The sequence below is a fragment of the Onychomys torridus genome, chromosome 9 (genome assembly GCF_903995425.1).
Source record: "Onychomys torridus chromosome 9, mOncTor1.1, whole genome shotgun sequence".
Classification (NCBI taxonomy): domain Eukaryota; kingdom Metazoa; phylum Chordata; class Mammalia; order Rodentia; family Cricetidae; genus Onychomys; species Onychomys torridus.
Window position 1 is genome coordinate 110275412 of NC_050451.1, and position 24604 is coordinate 110300015.

Genomic DNA, 24604 nt, shown 5'->3' on the forward strand with positions numbered 1-24604 from the left:
AAGTGTCATCACCAGCCTGTTGGAAAACAAGGGCAATAAACACACAGCAACCTGGTGCATGAGGCCCTCTCCCTAATTCCAGAGGATACCTGAGAGCTGGCTGATTGCAGACTAACCAATAGGCTTACATTGGGTACAGGACATAATTAATTCTCAGCACAAAACCAGGCAGATGAGTAGCGTCTCTAACACTATGGTTTATCATTTACTCAGAAAAAGCATGGCAAGCAGATTAAAAAGAGAAACATAATCAGTCCATGCTATCATTTTACATCAGTTTGTGTATGGCTAAACTTTTTATCCCTTTCAAGACAAGGTCCTTACTCTAGTCCTGCTTTGCCTGGATCTCACTATGCAGACCATGCTGGTCTGGAACTCGGAGACCCATCTGCCTCTGCCAGCATAGGGTTGGGATTAAAGGGGCGAGTCACCATACCCAGCACAAAGGCTAAACTTTTGAGGGTGTGCTTTCACATTCTTTGCTTGGCAGCATTTGTACTGACTTAAATTGCTGGAAATTTATATGGGGAGTTAGGGTGATTCTGTGTTTAAACATCTTACTTGACAGTCATGCTTTGATTTGAATGTGCGCTTGACACTGGACGCTCACATGTTTACACATAATAGTTTTCAGGCTATAATATCTGCTATTTTGTACATAAGAATGTATTTATTGGTTGCTCTGTGAGGCACAGAACTGTGTACTAGTGATGTGGAGCAGAGCCTTTCAGCTTCCTCTGCTTCCAGAATGCCTTCTACTGCGGTCACCCTTGTGTCTTTCTGGAAAATTCTGCGTTGTCCAACAGCCTGTAAAGGCACTTGCTTAGCGTTTTTCTCTGTCATTCTTTTTCTCATTTTTTTAATGTAAAAGAGGAAACTGTTGCAATACAGACACAATTATTTCAACACCTTGTCTCACATCTGCAGAGTTATATTTTAACTTAAAGATAACTGTGGTCAAGCATGATAGCTAGAGAATTACGCCTGCTTTCCACCTCTGTCAATACAGTGACTCTCATTGGTCAGGACACCAAATAAGAAATCCAAATGCTTAGGCACTTTTCATTTATTTTTTAAAATAACCTGAATCAGTTTAGAAATCTAAGTTTTAAAAAAAGAAAAGTGCTTGTCAACATCTAGCTTTTGTAAGTAGACATGGACACACCAGAAATTTATTCTATTTTTTAAAGTAAACTTGAATTTTGAGGATGTTTCTACTTTCATATATCAAGCCTGTAAGGTGTGTTCATGTTGGAGAGACTCCGCTTCCATCAGTACGCATGCCTTTTTCTGCAGTGCAGAAGTTGGATGCAGGTAGGACTGTTTGTTTTGGAAAACACCACTGGTCTTTGTTTCTGTCCTGCCCTGACTACTTTGTTTCATTTTGTAGTTGGCGTTTTTCTTTTTTCTTTCTTGTTTTCTTCTCTTTTGCTCTACGGTTCACAATAGAAGAAGATAAGATATAGTGGGCTTTTTGTTTTGATTTTGATCTTTTTTCCCTTTCCTTTTATTTTTTTCTTTGCATATTTTTCCCTTTCTAGGGAGAGAATGTTACTGACCAAATTTAAAACACTTGGGTGTTTCAGATCCCTGCAGGGTCATTTTAAGTGTTTGGACCTGTAAAGGGCCCCAGTAATAACTACCTGAATTGCTTTTAATTACACAATATAACTGCATCATTTTACTACAGATTCCTTTTGATTGATGCTGCAAGGCAATTGTAACCTCGGATGATGGGATTGAGTGCCTCTTGAAGTGACGTCAGCTTCTTGTGGGAACAAAGGGAAGAGGGACACTCAGCTCCTTTCTGCCTGAGAAGCCTTTCTCTTCCTTGCCACATAAAGAAACATAATTAACCAACATTATCCCCAGAGGTAAATTGAAATGTACATGCAGACGAGAAGGGCTCTTGACTGCAATTAGACATATATGATCCAAGGTATTCTGGTCATTCATTAGTGCTAATTGTTTGAGGAAGATGCTCAGAACAAATGATTAAAATGTAGGTACCATAACGAGGATTAAGAGCCCTGTGACAAAATGCAGGCTCTCGGCTGTACTGATGACCCGCTTTCCCGCTCTGATTCAAGGGCTTGCTTGGTGTCGCTCTGTGGTGAGCTCTCTGGTTTGTCCCAAACCTGGTGGTGTTTACAACAAACAATGTCTTTCTTTCTTAATTAGTGGGAATGACTGTGCAAATGTTGGCATTTTATAATTGAATATCCTTTCTACTCTCCAGGGCCTTTGGACTGTTATGGAAGTCTGTTGGCTTTGCTGGGAATCTGCCTAAACTGCATTTTTTAGGTTACATTTCTTTGCTCTGTTTTCTTTAAAATGTCAGATGCAGGGAAGGTGCAGGTGAAAGTTTGCCTGTTTGCAAGTTTGTTTGACTGCTGGAGACAAGAACTTAGGTAGCCCACACAGTTCCTATAGAGCTCAGTCTGGCTTTGCACTTCCTTAGTGGTGGGATGACAGGCCTGTACGGTAGTAGTACCTAGCTCCTTGCCTGCTTTGCAAACAACACCCATCTGTAGGAGGGGAGGAAGGTTCACTAGGTCTTTTGGCAACTTCTAGTAGGGTCCCAGAGATCTGATGGAAACTACCTGGGAGTGGGTTGCCCGTGATGGTTGGTATTCTGCAGGGTTCCTAATGGCTAAGGGATTGGGTGATAACTCCATCAGTGCTGGACTTAAAAGCAACTAAATCCACTGGGACCTGAGGCCAGTGAGACTAGTTTGGAGAGGCAGTTGGTCATTGAAATACCTCCACCTTTACAGTCCAGTTGCTGGTTGAGATCATGAAGTCAGCAAGACAGAGCTGAGAGAGACCAAAGAAACGGGAAAGAAAAGGCCTCGATGGAAAAATGGGACAAGGAGACCCTAAAAGACTTGTGAACTTTATTAGGCAAGCTGGAGCTGAAACCAGTGTGGTCCTAAGTCAATATTCCATGCTTCCTCATTGGTAGCTCACAGTCTTCTCTGTGTTCTGTTTCAGTTTCTACAACATTGGGAGAAGGGTCTTTGGTTCCATGAGAACCAACAACAAGGCCAGGGGATGTAGCTCACTTGGTAGAGTGTATGCTTCTCACATAAGCCTGGAACGGTAGCACATGCCTATAATCCTAGCACTGGGGTGGTAGCTCAGGAGGACCAGGAATTCAAGGTCATCCTCAACTATAGAAAGAGTTTGAGGCCACCCTGTGCTATAGGAGACACTGTCTGAAAGGAAAAGAGAAAGGCAGCAAAGGCTTTCCAACCTCCAGGGTCTAGCCTTGTCACCCAGCAGTACTTCTGAGGTAACTACCTCTTAGCCTATCGTTAGCCACTCCAAAGGAAGATAATATCAGTATTAGACAAGACACAGGATAGCTTTATAGACTCCATTATCATATTCGGAATGAACACACACACACACACACACACACACACACACACACACATGCCCCTTAACTGTCCTTAAAATTAGAGCAGGTTGCAGGAGGCCTTACCTCAGACAACGATGGAGAGGGTTAGTTCCCATAGTCTATTAAACATTGAAGACAAAACAAAACAAAATAAAGTCTCTTTATAGTGTGATTTCCTATTCACATCCATATGTTTCATTTTAATTTTCATCACACTTAGCTCTGAATAATTATGAAGAAAGAAACAGTCTTAATCTTATTGTGGGTCCCACACAATCAAAGCTGCAGTGGGTGATTCGACATCTCAGCTTGCATTCGCAGCTTTCATGTGTGTGGTATGGGTCTGCAATTACACCCAGGCTGTATTTTTTCTAAAAATTATTCTGAGAAAGAGGAGGCAGAGGGAGGGAGGGAGGGAGGGAGAGAGAGAGAGAGAGAGAGAGAGAGAGAGAGAGAGAGAGAGAGCGCACAATATTATATCCTCCCAAAAAACTACAGACCAGAATAGTCTAGGGGCTGTGGCCAGCAAAGATATCAAAATTCAAAACTATGTAACATTTTGGCCTCATTTTCATTGAGATTGACACTTGAAAGGAATTTTTGAGCAACCTGGAAAGAAACAAGAGATTCCCTTAACCAAGATCAGTTTTATGACAGTTGTTATTATTATTATTATTATTATTATTATTATTATTATTTTAAAGTGGAAGAACCATTTTCTCAGAATTTCAGGACTATTTTATTTTTTCTGGAGTGAAGAAGAGATTCTGCCTTGATTATTTCTCTCAAAGAACCCAGTCCTGAGGAGGCATTAATTTGACATATGTAATGGCCTTTGAACTTTGCAAAACTGTAACAGGATCGGTCTGGGCTGCTGTGGCTTAGTTGGTGGAGTGCTCAATATTCATCAAAACCTGAGTTCCATCCTAAGACTGAATAAACAGGGAATGGTAACACACACTGTGATCCTAGTGCTTGGAAGGTAGAGGCAGGAGGATCAGAAGTTCAAGGTCATCCTTGGCTACATAGTGAGTTTGAGGCAGCCTGAGGTACATGAGATAAGAAACAGGAGAACCCATGGCTTCATCTTTAGGTCTGCAGTTGTCCTTTCGAGTTGAGAGGCCCTGCTGGTCAGAGGTTGCAGTCTACATGGCCTGGCAGCTCTCCGCAAGCTCAGCAACATGGAGGACTTCTTCCCTCTTCCTGGCAGAGGGCTTCCTGCTCTCCACCTAGCCTTATCTGGAGGATGTCTCTAGGCCCAGATGCCTGACTTACTCTCTAGTGTGACCCTTGATACAGTTCCCTGCAGAAGCTTTCCCTGCTGCCCACGTGGTAGTTAGACATTGTTCTAGGAACATTACTACAGGACCGTGCTTCCACATATGATAACGAAGACTCGTACTAGGAGCTTTATGATAGGAGCGTGCTGTTTAATGCCAATTAGGTCTTACCCTATCTACCACACCAATCCTATATATCCCTTATACTCTGGAGTAGAGCTGAGCTGCCCCTCTGAAGCTGTCCCCGGAAGGCTGTTTCTGCTGTGTTCACGGGCCACACGAAGATCTCTCTTTTTGCTTCTGCCCCTTTGTTCCCATGGACTGGTGGCCAATGGACCTCGAAGAAAGAGGGGACCCCACATTTTATGACCTTAAAAGTTTAAAAACATTCTTTTCTAGCTCATATTTTGCTATTCACCACTAACGTTCAGAATGACCCAGAAAACAACGTCTTGGCTTTAACTGTTCCTTTTACCTTTGGAACATCTAGTGCTAAGGGAATCTCTTAAGTGGGGATAGTTCTGTGGGTATTTATTTTTATTTAAAAATGTTTTATTTTTAATTTTTTTTATTTTATACATTGCTTTATATATGTGATATAATTTGCCCACCTCATTTCTACAGTGAAGGTGTTATTATTTATCAGTGGGTTTATTTTGGTTTTGGTTTATTTGAGTTTATGCCCCTTGCTGGGCTGGCCTCAAACCCAAGTCTCCCAAATGCTGGGATTGCAGACCTGTGCTACCTGCACACATGTTTACTTTACTCAACTTATTTGTTTTAATTATTTGATTACATATGGGTGTGTGCGTTCATGCGTGCTGTGCATGTAGAGGTCAGAGGATGATTTGAGGGAGTTGATTGTCTCCTACCTTAGGGGTCCAGAGGTGGAAATGAAGTCTTTAGGCTTGGCAGCAAACACTTTTAAAATTTATTTGTTTCTGTGAAAGAGTCTCATGGCATTGCCCAGGCTGGCCTTGAACCTTTAGACTTTGCCTCAGCTTCCCAAGTCTGTGAAACTACAGTTGTGCCTGCCATACCTGGCTAGTGGGTAGCTTTGGTGTTGCTATGAGAACATGATTTCCCATACTCTCCACTGGACTGTTTTAAATATATTTGCTACTAAATATTGTCTTTTCTACACTAGGTTTTAGATGAGATATTGGGAATTTGAACACTGAACAGTTGAGCTAGATAGTTTCTAAATGTTCACCTTAGGCTAGTTGTGGAAATCATTTTCCTGTCCCAACAGCCTGCTCCCAAATAACCAGCAGTGGCTTCCCAAATAACTGACTTGGAGACTTAATATAAATTATAAATGCTTGGCTAATAGCTCATGCTTGTTACTAACTAGCTCTTACAACTTAAACTCATTTCTTTCTTTCTTTTTTTTTTTTTTTTTTTTTTTTTTTTTTTTTTGGTGCCCACAACTGGAGACTTTACTCAGCTTTTTTTAAAAAGATTATATATATATATATATATAATGTATGACTGCAGGCCAGAAGAGGGCACCAGATCTCATTACAGATGGTTGTGAGCCACCATGTGGTTGCTGGGAATTGAACTCAGGACCTCTGGAAGAACAGCCAGTGCTCTTAACCTCTGAGCCATCTCTCCAGCCCCTTAAACTCATTTCTAATAATGTATGTGCTACCCCATGGCTCGTGGCTTTTATCTCTATCCCATTTTGTATGTCCAACTTGTTCTCCATCTGGCTGGTGATCCCCTGACTCTCCCTTTCTCATCCCATCATTTTCAGTGTGGCTTTCCCATCTAACTTTATCCTGTTCAGCTATTGGCTAGTCAGCTTGTTTATTAAACCAATCACAGTGACATATATTCACACGGTGTACAGAAGGATTATTCCACAGCACTTCCTCTCTGGTGATGCCCTGAGTTTTAGGATCCAAATCTGTGAATGGTCTCTTTTGAGACATAGGGAAACTTGACTGGCAGGTCCTTTAGGTTTTTACTTACAATTGGCCAGACACTTTGACATGCCTGAAAGTGCTGTGCCTCGGTTTCCTTGCAGTGGGGTGACCCTTGAGAATCCATGTTTTGTCTCTCAGGCGGAGTCCCAGGAAGCCCACCATGGACTACAGTGTAAATGCACTGTTGAGTCTGACATCTTGCTGTTCATGTTGGAACACACTGTCAGTCTCAGCTTGGGAAGGGTGAAGCAGGACTATCTCTTAGGGCAGGCATTGGTGGGGGTGACATCTTTTTGAGCTCTTTGTGTTTTCAGGAACCCCAGAAAGAAAAGATACTAACTGCATTTTGTTCTTCATGTGGCTGGTGAAGATGTGAGGTTGCCCCACCATTTTATTGAGACAGTGTCCCACTCTGTAGCCCTTCTTGGTGTGGAACTCTAACTCAAGAGACCTGCCTGACACTGATTCCTAAGTGCTGGGATTGGAGATAGAAGCTGACACTGGGGTGTTTCTCTCTTGACCCCATGTCGTACCAGGGGCAAAAACCTAGTTTTCTACTCACATAAAACTCTCTCCTTCTCTCACCAAGAACAAGAAAGTATAGGATTAAGAAGAGTAACTACTAACAGGCGCATGCTCTCATCAGCCCCCAACATAAAGCAAAGAGTTATGCATGCACACAAACAAACATACACACATGCACACTCAGGCACACACTCCTCTCTCTCCCCCTCCCCTCGCCTTCACCTCCCCTTTGCTCCCTAACTTGTACTTTGCCATTAGCCTACATCCACTCTAGCTCCCATCTTTATTCTCCCTCATCCTCTTTCTTCTCTCCCCTGCTCTCTGGTACCTTTGACTTCCTTGGCCTCCTTACATAGGGCTGGTCTGTCCTGAACCCTCACCCTTGCTTTCACATTCCTCTTGGACAAATGTCTGTCTTTGCCCTCAGAGGGGCTACCATATGTCCTGAAACTGAGCCACTCTGGAAGTGACTGGTGCTGTACTTATTGGTAAAGACAGGCAGGCTGTAAGCCTGGGTCTCCATGGGATCCACTCAAGATCAGGCAGTTTCATGGGCTTTCCTGTTCCTCCAGCTTGCCAGTTTTTCCAGTCCATGCTCTCACCTGGACATCTGGAGCTTGGTGGCCACACCTGATGTACTCACTGGGAGACTGTGAGGTACTTCTGAATGGTTACCTTCCATGTCTGTGTAGCCCACAGCCCTTACTTAAGAAGGGCTGGCTTATGGCAGGCAGTGTTTATTGTCTGCATGCTTGATCGTGAATTTGAATAGCCCTGGGTATGCGTTGGCATGGGGCATGGATGCACCAGGCTAAACAGATTTGGTGCTGTTCTAGTTGAGATGCTACATTGTCCAGGCTAGACTTCAGAGCCTGGGCCCCTGGCTCAGGATCTCATGTAGCAGGATGAAAGCTTCTTGCCACCGGTCTTGTCTCTGTTATATTGTTGATATTATTAGGCAATACCAGGAATTGAACCCAGGTCCACACCCATGTTAGACAAACGCTCTACTACTGCACTCTGTAGCCCCACACCTTTCTTCCTCCTCTCCCTACCTTCTGATAACCACCACTCAACTTTCTGGGTTTTGGTTTGCTTTAGTGTGTGGTGTGTGGGTGTGGGTGGTGTGTATAGGTGGAAATGTGTTAAGCATGTGTGGGATATATGTGTGCAGTATGTGTGTGTGGGGTGTGTGTGTGTGTATGTGTGTTTGTGGGTATGTATATGTGTGTGGTGTGTGTAGATGGGAATGTAAGTACGAGGGGTGTGTGTGTGTGTGTGTGTGTGTGTGTGTGTGTGTGTGTGTGTTGAGATGGTTTCAATATACAGCCCAGGGTGGCCTTGACTTGTCATCCTCCTGCCTATCTGACTTCTCTAGGGACTAGGGACCTCCTAGATTAGGACCATGTACTACTTATCTCTTTGTTCCTAGCTTCTTCCGTGCTGTGTACAGAGTAAGTTTAACATGGTATCTGTTGCCTTTCCCATTTTGTGTAAGCAAAGACTCCTTCATCGGGGTCCTCACGCATAGGAACTAGCTTTGTCCCTTTGTGTTCTTGCAGTCTGAGGAAGTGCTACTGCCTCATCATTGATGCTAAAGCCAGATGTGGAACTCACGCCTGTAATTCCAGCATGTAGGATCCAACCTGAGCTACATAGGGAGACCATGCCTCAAGAAAAGAAGGGTGCTGTTGCTAGGTGTTGCGTCTGCCTTTCACTCTATAAATATTACTTTCCTATGGGTTTCCCTCAGACAGACAAGAGTAGGTCAGCAGAGAAATGCAGCCCTCCAGCTCATGCTTGACATATGGATCACAAGAGAGGCCTCAAGGCAGAGAGGCATGGCCCATGGGTCATGCATTAGAAGTGAACCCCATGTGGACCTCCCACCACCCTGTACGTGTCTGCTTTGGACACAAGTCTTTCTTCATTTTGGCCCTAATGGAGCTTAGAAGAGGTGCTCTTTTGTTCATGGGGTTTGTATTGGAAATACTTTCTCAGCTTTTCTGAACCAGCCACACACGTATCTGCAGCTTCTACAGATCTGAGAAGAGCCTTGTGTGCCTGCAGGAGGACAAATAGCTCTTGTGTGGCTCTTCCATCCTTGGAACACTCCCCTGTCTATGCACTGTTGCCATAGTAACCAAAACAACTTTTCAAACTAGGGAAGGATTCTCTCATGGGCACTTGGGAACTTAGCAAAGTGAGAACATAAGTGGGATTCAGTTATAGATGCTGGTGGAGATACCTGCCTATTAATAGCTTAAGCCAAGTAGAAATTAGTAGGTGAGTCTTGCTGTAATTTGGAGGGTAGGAAGGATGCACTGATGGGCTGTTATTGTTACTTAACACACAGATTCTTCAGTACCTATGTCCATTGCCAGACAAGGTCAGAACTCAGTTTTTTTTTTTGTTGTTGTTGTTGTTTTGTTTTGTTTTGTTTTTTCTTCAGTGCTAGGAGTGAGACTAGAGTCTTGAACATACTAGACAAATGTTCTACCCCCGAGTTACACGCCCACCCTTGTTTTTTTTTAATGTGTAGCATATGTGTGAGTGCATATGCATGTGTGTGCACAAACATGAAGGTTAGAAGGCAACCTTGGGTGGTGTTCTCAAGAATGTCATCCATCTCCTTGGAAATGGGATCTAGGCCTGGAGCTCACCAAGCAGGCTACACTGGATGGGCAGTGATTCCCAGGGATCCTTTGGTCTCTGTTTCCCCAGCATTGGGATGACAAGTGTGCACCTCCATGTCTGACATTTTGATGTGCATTCTAGAGGTTGACCTCCACTTCTCATGACTGGGAGACAAGCACTCTACAGGCTGAGCTATCTTCCCAGGGTCCCTCCACCCTATTTTATTTTATTTTTTTATTTTTGAGGCAGCATCTTGTTATGCAGCTCTGGTTTGCCTGTAACTTACTATGAAGCATAGGCTAGCATTGAACTGGCAGTGGTCCTGCCTCTGCCTCCCGAGAGCTGGGATGGCAGGCACACACACGCCTTTATCTGTGACTCTGTTTGTTGAACAGATGCACTTGTCTCAGGGCAGCTCCCAACACTGGGAAGTTCTAGCTCTGGCCCGTGCACTCAGCTGCACATCAGAACCATGGAGGGACCTTAGGAAAGGCCTGAAGCCTTGGTGTCACCTGCACCAATGATGCCACATCAGTGTCAGTGCACTCGAGATAGCCTGGAACTCCAAGGTGAAGGCACACCCTTGACTTTGCCTCCAAAAGGAATTCCAGAATGAGCCAGTATGAAGCAGAGTTGGCGTTCCTCAAAAGAAGATTTAGTTGGACAGGTTTGTTGGTTTGTTTTTTGTTTTAAGATGGTATTTCTATGTGTAACAGCTCTGGTTGTCCTGGAACTCACTCTGTAGACCAGGCTGACTTTGAAATCAGAGATCTGCCTGCTTCTGCCTCCCAAGTGCTGGGATTAAAGGCACATGTATGCCACCACCACCTTTTTGTTTTATTTTGAAGACAGAGCCTCACTTGTAGCTCTGGCTGGTCTGGAACTCTCCATGTAGACCAGGCTGCTTTGGGACTCACTGAAATCTTTCTACCCTTCTGAGTGCTGGGATTAAAGGTGTGTTCTGTCATGCTCAGCCCCTGAATTGATTATTTTTGTTGTGTGTTATTGCTTTAAGACGGGGTCTTGTTGGCTGAGAATGACCTTGAACTACTGATCCTCATGCTGGGATTATAGGTGTGCACTGCCATCCCTGACTAAATTTGATAAATCTTTAAAAGCTTTCTGGTAGTGGTTATATTAATTCTTAGGTTGAGAGCCCCTTACCCCTGAACCTAGATACAGAAATCGGTAACTAGGTGAGGGGAGGGAAGAAAGCAGAAGATGGGTCAGGCCAGGAGAGGCTTCCTTCTGAAATGTCACCTCCAAAAAGGGTTGCTCAGTCGAGAGAACTCATCATAAGGCTACCACATTTTTTTCAACTCATGTTTTGCATATTGTTTGAATATATTTACATGTTGACTGTGAAGAGGCCATAACTCCAAGTGTGTAAGAGAAAATAACTTTGGTTTTGTCACCTATTGTGGTTGTATTCATAGCAGTACCAGCGCTGAACACAACTCAAGCACAGGACAGATTTGGGAGCAGCCAGGGATGGGGAGGAAGAGAGGGGAGGCTTGCAGAAACCTCCCTCCCTCAGTGGAACCAAGACTGCTGTGCTTGGAGGCTCCTAGAGATCTCAGGGTCCACAATAGAACTTGAAACTCAGATCCCGCTACACTTTTCTTTTTATTTCAAATGTCCTGTCCTTTCTCAGTCCTCTCAATCCTCATTGTATTCCAGCCTTGAGCCTTCCTGGCCCTGTTTCACAGGCCATTCTGTTGGATGTCCCTCTCTGGACCTCAAGTTGGCCCTGTTGCTTTGGGGACACCTCTTCACCATGCCCAGTGTCCTGCAGCCTGGGGCCTTTCCATGCACCAGTGACATGTAGACAAGGTAGCAGGGATGCCCCACAGTGTCTTTAGGACCCAGACAGATTGCAGTGGGAGGTCCCTCTGTCCTTGCCACCTGGTGTTTGCCTTTCTCCCACTTCAGTCAGTCAGAACATTAGTACAAACACACTTTCAAATCATTTACCTTTATGTTTTCTAACTACATTTTACTGCCATTTTGAACCTTTGAAATGTGTTTATTAGTTTGTTTATCAGCCAATTATAAAAGGAATAAGAAAGGAGTATGACATCATTTCTGATAAATGTTTAAAATAAGGGAAACATGTGGAGGCAGAAAGTAATAACCCCAACGTCTACACTTCAGAGCCATCCCTAATCAAATTTCATGGAACTTCCTTCTTGGTATTTCTCATTGGATATTTCACTAAGTTAAGATACGATGCATTTATAACGTTGAATCTTCCATTTAAAATACCAACCCAGGGGACCAGAGAGATGGCTCAGTGGGTAACAGGGCCAGCAGTGTGAGCCTGATGACCTGAGTTTGATCCCCAGAACTACACAAAGGTAGAAGGAGAGACTCTTCCCTTCTATGCATGTGCCCACCCATACTCTCATACACACAGAGATAATAAATAACGTATAATTAAGATAGCAATTGAAACTTTCTTCATTTAACATTAGATATCTTTGTAAATGTTTTTCAGCTTTCAATTAAAGCAAAATTGACAAGACATATTGAAAGTGACTGCTGTAATGTTCTGAGATAGATATACATTATGAAATTACTCATTAGATAATTGGCACATCCATTACCTCTCATAGTTAATGAATATTTGATGAGAATTATTAAAATCTACTCTCTTAATAAATTGGATGTATATGATATATTGTTAGTATAATCTTCAGGATTTATCCATCTTTTAGCCACAAGTTTGAACCCTGGACCAACAACTTCCCACTTTCCTTACCTTTCTTTGCCTTCTCTTTCACAGTTTGTTGAAAATCACACTGCGACTTTAATTCTAAGAATAAGAGGTCAGTGTCTTGGGTGCTCTCTGCTTTAGTTTTTGAGCGGAGGTCTCTCACTGAGCTCACAGATTTGACTGGACTAGCTGGGGATCCTCCTGTCTTTGCCCCCTCACCCATGCTGGAATTATGGGCACACATCACTGCGAGTCTTGCAGGTTTAAACATTTTGGAACTCCAGAACCCAGTTTGGTTATTGTTTTTGTTTCTGTTTTGAGGGTTTTGTTTGTTTGTTTGTTTTGTTTTGTTTTTTCGAGACAGGGTTTCTCTGTAGCTTTGGAGCCTGTCCTGGACTATCTCTGTAGACCAGGCTGGCCTTGAACTCACAGAGATGCGCCTGGCTCTGCTTCCCGAGTGCTGGGATTACAGGCGTGTGCCATCACCACCCGGCTTTTTTTTTTTTTTCTTCTGGAGCTGAGAATTGAACCCAGGGCCTTGAGCTTCCTAGGGAAGCGCTCTACCACTGAGCTAAATCCCCAAACTTTTTTTTTTTTTTTTTTTTTTTTTTTTAATGTGTCCCAGGCTGGACTCAAACTCAAGACCTCCCTGCCTTGGCCGCCCACTTGGTGCTGCTGCTGCTACTTCTTCTCCCTGCCACCTCCCCCCTTCCCCCTTTAATCTCAAGGCCTGGCTAGCTCCTGTGTAGCCATATATGATCTTAAACTGATCCCCCTGCCTCGCCTCCTAGGTAGTGGTATTGCAGATATAAACTACCATGTCTTGTTTATGTATTGTTGGGAATCAACCCAAGGCTTTGTGCATCCTCGGTAAATACTTGACCCACTCAACTCCATCTGCATCACGTGTCTCAGTCTCTTGAGTACTGGGATTATAGGCATGGCCTACTATACGAGCCTTGAAATTCTGGAGTTCACTGAAGGCTTCTCATAGACTACTTGGGTGGCAAATGTAGTCATTTTGGGTTAGTTTGAGTTTTTACTGTCCCCAACTTCTCAGTCATGTCTAAGCTGTGTATATGTTTGGAATGATTTGCACATTGCCTGATGGACTCAGGGTAGACCAAACCAAGACCTTGTTCTCCAAATATTAGGGTCTGTGTTTTGATCACTGCTGGGAGCAAAGAGGTTGACGCTGTTGCTGCAACAGCAAGTGTGGTCTTGAGTTCCAAGCCCATCTGGGCTCTAGAACGAGGCCCTGTCAAGGAAAAACAAAACAAAACAACAACCTCAAAACATGATAGTTGCTGTAGTAACATCTTCACCTAATGGAACCACCATCAGGCATTTTTTCTGAGCTGGCTTTTACTGATTAGTTTTTTTCCTTGTAAGGGCCATATTTTCCTATTTCTTTGTATGGCTGTAGCAGGAGTCTTAACAGGTCTTATTAATTAAAAACAAACCCAAGCCAGGTATTGTGGTGAATGCTGGAAGATCAGAGAAGCAGAACAAACCACAGCTACCTCACCTGGCCAGTACCTCAGCTGATCCTGTTTCCTCAGACTGGAAGCCTCTCAGTCCTCATTCCAAATGGATCTCAGCTGAACTGTGCTGCTCAAAGCCTAAAGCTTAACCAGTCAAATGCTTCTAGTTTCTGGTTCTCACGCCTTATATACCTTTCTGCTTTCTACCATCACTCCCTGGGATTAAAGGCATGAGTCACCATGCTTGGCTGTATCCTTGAACAGATGGATTTCTGCCTCTGGAATGCTAGGATTAAAGGCGTGCGCTACCACTGCCTATCCTCGTGTTTAATATTGTGGCTGTTCTTTCTCTGACCCCAGATAAGTTTATTAGGGTGCACAGTATTTTGGGGAACATAATACCACCACATTTCTGATTTTTGATGTTGAAAACTGAGTGTATGTGAATCTAAACATGTACTAAGTATGTGACTCAGATTCCCCAGTGTTTACCCTGAGTTTGAGACCAACCTGGGCACCATAGTGATGAGCCAAGGCTGTGTAACAAGACCCATCCCAAAAAAGCCAAAAATAGGTTGGCTGTTATGGCACCAGCCTGCTCTACGTAGTGAATTTTAGGAAAGCCAGAGCTACGTAGTGGGACCTTGTCTTGAAAACGAATAGAAAAGCCAAAATAGGGTAAGAGAAATAGCTTAGCACCCGAGAGTGCATGCTCTTGCCGAAGACTGACTCGGTTCCCAGCATCAACTCCGGTCACTCATAGCCACCTGTAACTGCATGCAGCTGCAAGGGACCCCAAAGACCTCTTCTGGCCTCCTCAGGCAACTGTGTTACTTATATGCTCATGTGTCACCTGCTACCATCATCACATACACGTAATTTAAAATTTTTAAATATTTTTAAAAAGCCAAAATGAATGAATGGATAAGTGAAGAGTTCATTCACAAATTTATTTATTTATTTTTACTTTTAAAATTTTATTTAACTTTATTTTGTGTGCATTGATGTCAGATCCCCTGGAACTGGAGTTACAGACAGTTGTGAGCTGCTTTGTGGGTACTGGGAATTGAACCCAGGTTCTCTGGAATAGTAGCCAATGCTCTTAACCACTGAGCCATCTCTCCAGCCCCCCAATCCCCCCCTCCCGACTCCCATTCACAAATTTGTAAGTGCAGAATTCTATTTTGTACTAACCCTAGTTTGCCTCTCTTGCAGGAAGGCATCTCTTGTGGCCAGTATCTGCAGACCTGGGTATAGCTCCTTGTCCAATCACAAGTATATTCCTCGGAGGGCAGTGCTGTATGTGCCTGGGAATGACGAAAAGAAAATAAGGAAGATTCCATCCCTGAAAGTGGATTGTGCGGTGCTGGACTGTGAGGATGGTGTGGCTGAAAACAAAAAGGTAAAAGCCTGTTTTTCTGAGGAGGGACGCTGGCTGGAATCTACTGCCCTTGAACTAGCATTGTTCATATGTGTTGATGGTTAGTGTTTTTTGATTCAGTAATTTATATTGGTTCTAATGCTCTGTTATGTGTCTTATCTGAAAAAAGGGACACATTCTGTCAAAATATATCTTAAAACCATGGCATTTAATATCTGTGATCAGTGGGCACATAGAGAGGTAATCAGTTTTGCTCTGTGCTGTTGGTTGTCCTATGTAAATGAATTAGATGTTTCTTGAATCATGGTAAAAGTTTCCCAAGCAACTGAAGGAATTTATTTTTTCTTTCTCTTTTTTAAAAAAAATTTTTGAGACAGAATTTCTCTGTGTTCCTGACTGTGCTGGAACTTGCTCTGTAGACCAAATCGATTTCAAACTCAGAGATCTACCCACCTCTGCCTCCTAAGTGCTGGATCAAAGATGTAGACCACCACTATCTGGCTTAGGAATTTATTTTTTTCTTAATACCACCAGATATATTGAATTTTGGTCTTAGGTTGTCTGAGACAGATAGCCAAGAACACATAAGATAGTTTTCCATGGATGAGTCAGTATTTCTTCTACTTAAGGAGATATTCACAGGACTCAGCTGCTTGTGGCCTCTGACCTCTTGACCTGACTACTTTGTAAATAGGTAGATGGGGTGTTCCTGGTCCTTTGCTGAGCTCAAACTTTCAATCCTCCTGCCTCAGCCCCCGCCATTCACTGGGATGACAGAATTGCACCACCAGACCAGGCACAGAGGTTTCTTACCTGGTAGTTGAATAATAGATACTTTTGATTTTTTTGATTTTTATTTTTTTAATGTGTTTTGTCCATGTGTATATCTGTACCATGTGTGCAGTGTCCACAGAGACCAGAAGAGGGCATCAGATCCTTTGGAACTGGAGTCATTAGCAACCATGTGGGTGTTGGGAACTGAACCCAGGACTTCTAGAAGTAAAGCCAGTGCTCTTAACTGCTGAGCCATCTCTGCAGCCCCCTGTTTTGCTTAGCTTTCTATTTATTTATATATTTTGAGACAGGGGTTCTCTGTGTATCCCTGGCTGTCCTGGAACCCACTCTGTAGACCAGGCTGTGTCAGAGATCTACCTGTCTCTGCCTCCCAAGTCCTGAGATTAAAGGTGTTCATCACCACAGCTGGCTTATTATCAAGATTTTAAGTAATGAACATGCATTTGTTTGATAATTAGGTGAAATATGTAAATCTGTATAATAATAACTTATGTATGCATGCAAATGCTTTGGTTTAAAACATGTTTTCCCCAACCTTTGTTTACTCATTGAGCCCCGAGGTCATCTGGATTCCTGCTGTCCTACTCCCCATGAGCTGAAGGAGCCTGTCTGAACTATATACAACTTTCTAGAATAGTTACTTTCCTTGGAGATTCTAGCAAACAAATATTTGCCTTAATTTAAAAAAAAAAAAAAAAAAAAAACCCAGTTAATTTCCCATATCTTCTTCATGATAAAATCCAGACTTCCCAAGTATTTGGAGAAAGATTAGAATAAATGTGTAGAATTTAAAGCGTCTACTCAATGTCTTTGGTATATAATTAATACAATTAATCTTCTTTCTCCTAGAGATTAAAGTAAATAGACAAGGCTTTTTTTAAAGACTATAATGCGATTCCAGTGGACCCCTCCCAAAACTGTGTGCTCTACGATTAGATACCAGGTTGTAATTCCAGTCCTGTTTGACCTCAAACAGTTCACCTTGCTCCTTTGCCTCAATTTCTTATCTGTACCATGGGGATGACAATATCTCCTTTTGTCAGGGCTGGGAGTATTATGGGGGAAAAGTTGATAAAGTCCCTGCAAGTAGCTTGAAGGTCCTATAGGAAGTAGGTCAGATAAAGCCTGTAGCAATCTCCATTAGAGGGGAGTTTATTTTAGCATAGTAACACAGAAAGCCCCGGGGAAGCCTGGATAAAGTTCTGTTTCTTCCCAAGTGTTGAGACTGTCCTCTGAGAACCACCTGAGGATCTCTTCTGTCCCTCTCATGAAAGTCTGGCTCCTTCCTGCCTCATATCTGCTTGTGTATCTGTGTACTCAGACAATCTCTTTCTAGATGTCAGCAGCTGAGCATGAGGAGATGTTAGATACCTGGAGATGAGCAAACTACAGCTGCCATCTTGAATCATATGTTCATGCAATGTGCGTTTATGCTTTTTTGGTGTGTGTGTGTGTGTGTGTGTGTGTGTGTGTGTGTGTGTGTGTGGTGGGCCAGTGTTTGAGACAAGATATCCCTATGTAGCCAGGGTGTCCTGGAACTTATTATGTCGACCAGGCTGGCCTCAAACTCTGCCTCCCAAGTGCTGGGATTAAAGACATGTACCATTATGCCCAGCTTCATGCATATGCTCATATGTGTAGAAACCAGAGATCAACCTTGAGTGTCTTCCTCAGGTACTCTCCACTTTATTTTTTGAGACAATTTATCGGCTAGCAGATAGAGGCAGGCTGGCAAGGGAGTCCCAGGGATCTGCCTGGCTCTGTTTCCTTAGTGCCGGGATTACAAACCTGCCACCACACTTTGCCTTTTATGTGAGTACTGGTGAAAGGGTTTTGCAACCAAAGAGTATCTTGGTAATTGGGGCCAAGAAATACTGAGAAACATCACACCACGCAACAGACCTCACACAAGAGATTTATTGGGGAGGGGAAGGGATGCAAAATGGCTTCCTCTGAGTAGGATAGAGACAGGTTGTGACGGTGGGCTTTATAGGGGAGTATGGAACATGTGAATAGGGAAATACAGCTAGGGTGGTAAAGGTGGGAAAATGTGGTATTGGCCTTTAATGATGATAGGGTCCTTGGCGCTGAGCCATTAAAGGCAGGATGGGGGATGGAGAACACCTGGCTCTGGAGTGTGGGTGGTTTTTAGTTGACTGACAGCTGGGATTTAAAGCCCGCTTCTCATGGTTATGGATGACAACACAGGGTGGTGTCTTTATTAGGACACTGAATTATTTCATTATAGCCCAATAGTGGATTAATTACTAAACATACTTTTTTACATGCTGAGTTAAGTCAACTAGAGTTCCCTTTAAAAACACACAGAAACCAGAGGCTACAGTGAGTTCCAGGATAGCCAGGGCTACACATAGAGAAACCCTGTCTTAAAAAACAAAAGAAAACAAAAACAGAACAAAACAAAAAATTCACAGAAAGTCTTGGTAAGCCAGCATAATAATTATAAAAAGTGAATTTGGATATTATTTGTTTTGTTGTTAAAATTCTCTCCAGATGTGATAGTTACACTGGTCAACTTGACAGGCTCTACAACCAGCTTGGAAATAAACCTCTGAGCATGACTGTAGAGGGTTAACTTGATTGAGCATAGAAGACTCACCCACTGTGGGTGTAACTGACCGGGATCCTGGACCTTATAAGAATGAGAAATTGAATTGAGCTCTTCTATATCGTCCATTGCCCCTTGTAGCTGCTGTGGCCATCCATTTTAGGGTCCCCCTACCTTGAATTTAACACTGATGGAGTGTACCTCGTGCTTCCTTCTGTAACGGCTGGCTTGTCGTCCTGTTCTATCACAGACACAGTGAGAACACAGATGAGGGTTTAGTTGTCTCATGCACTGTGCTTCACTGTTAAGGTCTCAAGCCTCTTTTGGATTTTGGTCTCATTATCTGACACTCAAATTATCTAAGCATTTGACAAGCGTGCCATATGAAAATCTAACAAGTTTGCTGTGTAACTGTTAAAGAGGTTACAGCCAAGTACTGCACAAGCCATCCCTGAGAATTGTTTGAGTTTATTTAACCAATATTTAAATGGTGCTGACAAAACACCAGACACTGTCAATTGCACGACAGCTTAAACAGGCACTACAGTTATATTCCCTTTGCAAATCTGAGGCATCCTCGGGGTCATGCTCATGATTTATCCTGGGGATATGGTGATATAGTCCTCTGAATCCAAAAATCCAATCTCTTCATAAAGCTGTTAGATTTTAGTCAAACCCCTTATCAGAATGAAGGTACCTTCCTGATAGACCCAGCTAAACATGCTTTTTTTGTTTTTTTGTTTTTTTTTTTTTGAGACGGTTTCTCTGTGTAACTTTTGGTGTCTGTCCTTGAACTCACTCTGTATACCAGGCTGGCCTTGAACTCACAGAGATCCGCCTGCCTCTGCCTCCTGAGTGCTGGGATTAAAGGCGTTTGCCACCGCCGCCCGGCTTTAAACATACACTCTTACTGTGCACTTCTCCATCACCCAAAAACTGAAGTCAGGTAGATAAGACTTGGATTTTGTTTTTGTTTTTGTGTATTTAACAGTGCTGGGATCAAATCTAGGGCTTCATACATGCAGGGCAAGCATTCTACCAACTATTTCGTTTTTGTTTTTTTTTTTTTTTCCTTTCTCTCTCTCTTCTTTCCATCCTTTCTTTCTTTTTTAGGCAAGCGGAAAGGGTTTGTTTAGCAAAATAGAGTAATAGCTTCCTGTTGCCAGGCAGGAGGGTCCCAGAAACTTGTTTTATGTTTTGCTGTTTTGAGATGGTGTGTCACTGTGTAGCCTCAATAGCTTGGAACTCTATGGAGACCAGGTTGGGCTCCAACTCACAGAGGTCCACATGTTTTGTCTACATCCTGAGTGTTGGGATTTAAGGAATGTGCCACCTGGTTTTGAAGTGGTTTTTTTGTTTTGTTTTTGTTTTTTGTTCTTTTTTGTTTGTTTGTTTGTTTATTACATATACAGTGTTCTGTCTGCATGTATGCCTGCAGGCCAGAAGAGGGCATCAGATCTCATTTTAGATGGCTGTAAGCCACCATGTGGTTGCTGGGAATTGAACTTAGTACCTCTGGAGGAACAGTTAATGCTCTTAACCCCTGAGCCATCTCTCCGGCCCTGATGTTATTTTTTAATCATTTTTCTTATTTGAATGTTATTCTTCTTGGTGGAAAAAATAGGGTTTATTTCTAGATAGGATTTCATGTAGCCCACACTAGCCTGGAACTCCCCGTGTGGCTGGCAATGATCTTAAACTCTTGTTCCTGTCCCTACAGGCACATGCCTCCATGTGCAGCTGAGTTCCCATTTTTAGTGAATTTATTTCTAGGATAAAATCTATATTAAAGCTTTATTTCTGATTATCTAGTTATAGTTTTGCCAAGCTGAACTATGACATAGTTCATCTTCTTTAGAATTATTAAAATGTAGACATACCATTTTGTATCTCATTTTATTTTTACTTTTTTGCTAATCGATTGACTATGTCACTTGTCTGGTTCTCTATGGAGTGTCCTTATGAAAACAATAGGAGTTTCCACAGAAAAGCATTTGGTTGTGTGAGACCTTCCAGCAGACCCTAATCCTGTCCTGCTAATCTAATTGTGCTTAAGTAGCTCCTTCATGTCAAGAATAGTACTACCACTTCAAGTTCACTCTCCTTCTCAAGTGTGGGCGATGGAAAAGTGCTCACCATTAATCCGTCTTCGTCTTTAACTGCATAAGGAAGGACAGGAATGGCTAAGTCACTGCTCGACAGGCTACAGTACCAATGTACCATGAGTGAAGGACTGAAGTCATGATACCAGGGATTGTAGTGGGTAGCCATCCCAGCCTTGGCCTGGAAGTTCCAACCCCCATTGAGGCTTCAGTAATGGTCACGCCCACAAGGCGGGGGCGGAGGAGGAAGCAGAAGACCCAGGATTGAGAGGAGGGCTCCCTCTTGGTTCTGGGACACTAGATGCTGGAGGTATTCCGAGCAGAGTTCTCCAGAGTACACCGCCAGACTGCGCCATACTTTGCCAGACCCTACAACCTATCCCTTCATTTGTAAGTTACCCCATAAAATAAACCTCCCTTTTAACTACGTGGAGTGGCCTTAATAATTTCACCAATAAGGGATGCTATTCATTAACTAGTGATTTAAATAGTTATTTAAATTTATTTAGTATTTACATTTAATTATTTAAATGTAAGAAAAAATTCGACCAGGCACTATGATAGCCGAGAGTCTTTGGCTGACAGTAACACTATCAAAGATTAAATAATTATGATCCAGAATTCCCATCTAGAGCAACAAGGTCTTTTTATTTTCCTTTGATTTTAAGTGGGCTTTTTTTGTTTGTTTGTTTGTTTGTTTTTAAAAGAAAAAATTTAAATTATTTATTTATGTGTATGAGTGTTTGCCTGCATGTGTGGTGCCCTGGGAGGTTGGAAGAGGGTGTCAGATCCTCTGGAACTGGAGTCACAGATGGTTGTGAGCCACCGTGTGTGTTTGACTGACTCTGTATTTCACTTGTCTGGTTCTCTGTGTAATGTTCTTATCCTGAAAATAATATGAGTATCCATAGAAATGCTTATAGGTGTATAATACTTGGGTACAAAAGGAAAACAAAAACAAAAGATCCATCAGAAAAGCATTTATATTTATCAGAGTAAATGTATTTTCTTTTTTCTTTCTTTTCTTTCTTTTATCTTATTTGTTTATTGGTTTTTCAAGATAGGATTTCTCTGTGCAGCCCTCGTTGTCTTGGAACTCACTTTGTAGACCAGGCTAGCCTCAAACTCACAGAGCTCCACCTAACTCTACCTCCCGAGTGCTGGGGTTAAAGGTGTGAGCCACCCCCTGGCTGGGTTTCCTACTGAAAAGAGAAAATACTTGATGTGGTTTGAATGAATGTGTCCCCACAAGCTCATGTATTGGAGCACAGGGTGATCCTAGAGCCTGTCAAGTTATAATCACTCTCAACTGTCACAGTAATGATCAGCCAATGACCTTGGTTGCCAATTGGTCCCCAGTTGGTGGCTGTAGGGGGATGGAATTTAGAAGGTGTGGCCTTGCTGAAGGAAGTAGATCACTGGTGCAGGCTTTGACAGACTGGAGCCAATTCTAGTTTGTTCTCTCCACTTTGTACCTACTGCTAGCTGACATGCTTCCTCCCTGCCCAAGTAAACCCTTCCTTCTAAAAATTGTCTTGGTCATGGTGTTTTATCACAGCAACAGACAAGTCACTAATACACTTGACAGAATCAGTCTAAGGTGGGTTACTTTGATTCACAGTTGGAAGGTGTAGTCATCATGGTGGGGAAACCATGATAGCAAGAGCTTGAGACAGTTGGTCATGTGACACAAGAAAGAGACAGAGAAAGATGGACACTGGTGCTCAGCCTTCTTTCTCCTTTTCATGAAGTCCAGGACCCTGTTCCCTAGAATGGTGTTGCTGACATTTAGGGTGAGAGGGTCTCCCACCTTAATTAACCAACCCATTCTAAAAACCTGCTCACTGACATGCCCAGAAGTGTGTCTTTCCTGGGTGATTCTAACTCTAGACCCTTCAGCCTGTCAAGCTGAGGATCACTATCAGCCATCCCAGTAACGATAAGCCAGTATGACCTTGGTTGACATGTGATAGCTTATAACAAGCAGCTCAACTGGCAAATGGGTTAACTCTGGAGTTACCCAATGGGTCAGGAATTAGAGGAACTTCTGTGGAAATTTCTGTTTGGAGAAGAGGAACTCTGTAAGAACTCAGTATGGGTACACAGATATGCAGTGCTGCACCACTGTTCCCACCTTCTTGAAGTCCAACCTACTTGAGGCCTCTAGGGTGCCCTGTTACCCAAGGTGGACACACAAACCTTGAAACAATAGCCTGGTGATGAAGTCCGAACAGTCGATTAGAAGGCACAACTATTTAATCGTGGACTGTGTCACCACACTTGCTTTTCAAGGTGGATACTATTTGGTTGGAGCCTCTGGCTCACACTAGCACTATCCTGGAAGCTCCTTTCCTGTCTCACTCTCTCTTTCTAACCCCGCCTGCTCAGAGAATCTCCAGAGGAAAGGTGCCAAAGACCAGTTCCACATTTGTGGTGGCTACTGCGGCCTCCTCCCTTGGCACTGGCAGCCACCCAAGACCCCGCCTAAGTACTCAGCTTTTGACCATACTTGGGTATAAACTCCTCTTGTGATGGACACATCATCACCCCTAGCCTACAATCTATAAAACCTCCCTGCCTTAGCTTAGATGTACAACTTCTCTGGCCTCATTCTCCAAGACCAGTGAGCCCACCTGGAAGTTGCTTTATTCTCAATAAATCTGCTGTTAAACTTTTTCAACTCAGCTTGACTTGGCTTACTGCATCAGCAGGGGAACTATCAGGAAGCAGAAAACCTACTAGAGACCAGGTACATACACTAAGCCAGTTCAGGCAGCCATAGGTTCCTTGCCAGTTAGAGCAGGTGGCCTGGAGAGGCATCTTTTACAGCCACTTGGCTTTCCAAGATGTTCCACTTTCCCCTGGCTACCTTCCTATTTCCCAAAACAAGGAAGCCCACTAGAAGGAGTCCCACTCAGAATGTGTACCAGCCCGCACTGCTCCCAACTGCACCCAACTGCACACATGTCTCCTTCACACAGTTCTATTTTCCTAATGTCCTTGGCTTTTTCTTCCTCTTCCAAGAACTACTCAAGACCCAAGATTCCATCCAACATGCTTACCTAGCTTGTAGCAATCACAAAACCAGGCATGGTAGTGCCCCACCTTTAACTGGGAAGCAGAAGAAGGTCATCCTAAGCTACATAGCCAAGTTCAAGTTCAAGGTCAACTGAGGATATAGAAGACTGTCTCAAAAACAAAACAAAAGCTGGCGAGAATATTCAGCAGTTAAGAGCACTGTTGCTCTTGTATTGGGGATGAACCTAGGAATTCCTCATACTAGACAAGTGCTCTACCATTGAGCTACAAGCCCAGCCAACACATACCTTTTTTTTTTTTTTTTTTTTTTTTTTTTTGAGACAGTGTCTCATTATGTAGCTCTGGCTGTCCTAGAACACTAACCATGCTGGCCTTGAACTTGCAGAGATATACCTACCTCTGTCTCCCAAGTGCTGAGATTAAAGGCAGACACCACTACACTTGGCACACATACCATTTTAAACCAGTTAATTCTTGGGCTGGAGAGAGGCTCAGTGGTTGGCTCAGCAGTTAAGAACACTTTCTGCTCTTGCAGTGGACCCAGTTTCAGTTTCCAGCATCCACAGGGTGGCTCACAGCTGCCTGTAACTCCAGATACAGGGAATTATCCCCACAAGTTCCTATAAACACAGAGTGTACAGAAACTTACACAGGTTCACATACATATGCATCAATAAAGAAATATTTTAAATAAAACAACTAATTCTTGAGTTCCTCTATAATGTTTTCATCATCAGACAGA

General features: G+C 43.1%; 1 protein-coding gene across 6 annotated transcripts in view; it reads left to right on the top strand.

Annotated features, from left to right (window-relative positions):
* Clybl (citramalyl-CoA lyase) overlaps positions 1–24604 on the top strand; it is a 242305-nt gene that overhangs the window by 125426 nt on the left and 92275 nt on the right. For all 6 annotated transcript variants that reach the window (XM_036198728.1, XM_036198729.1, XM_036198726.1 and 3 more), the window contains exon 2: positions 15192–15378. In XM_036198728.1, coding sequence (XP_036054621.1) covers positions 15192–15378 — 187 coding nt within the window. The remainder of the gene's footprint in view (positions 1–15191; positions 15379–24604) is intronic.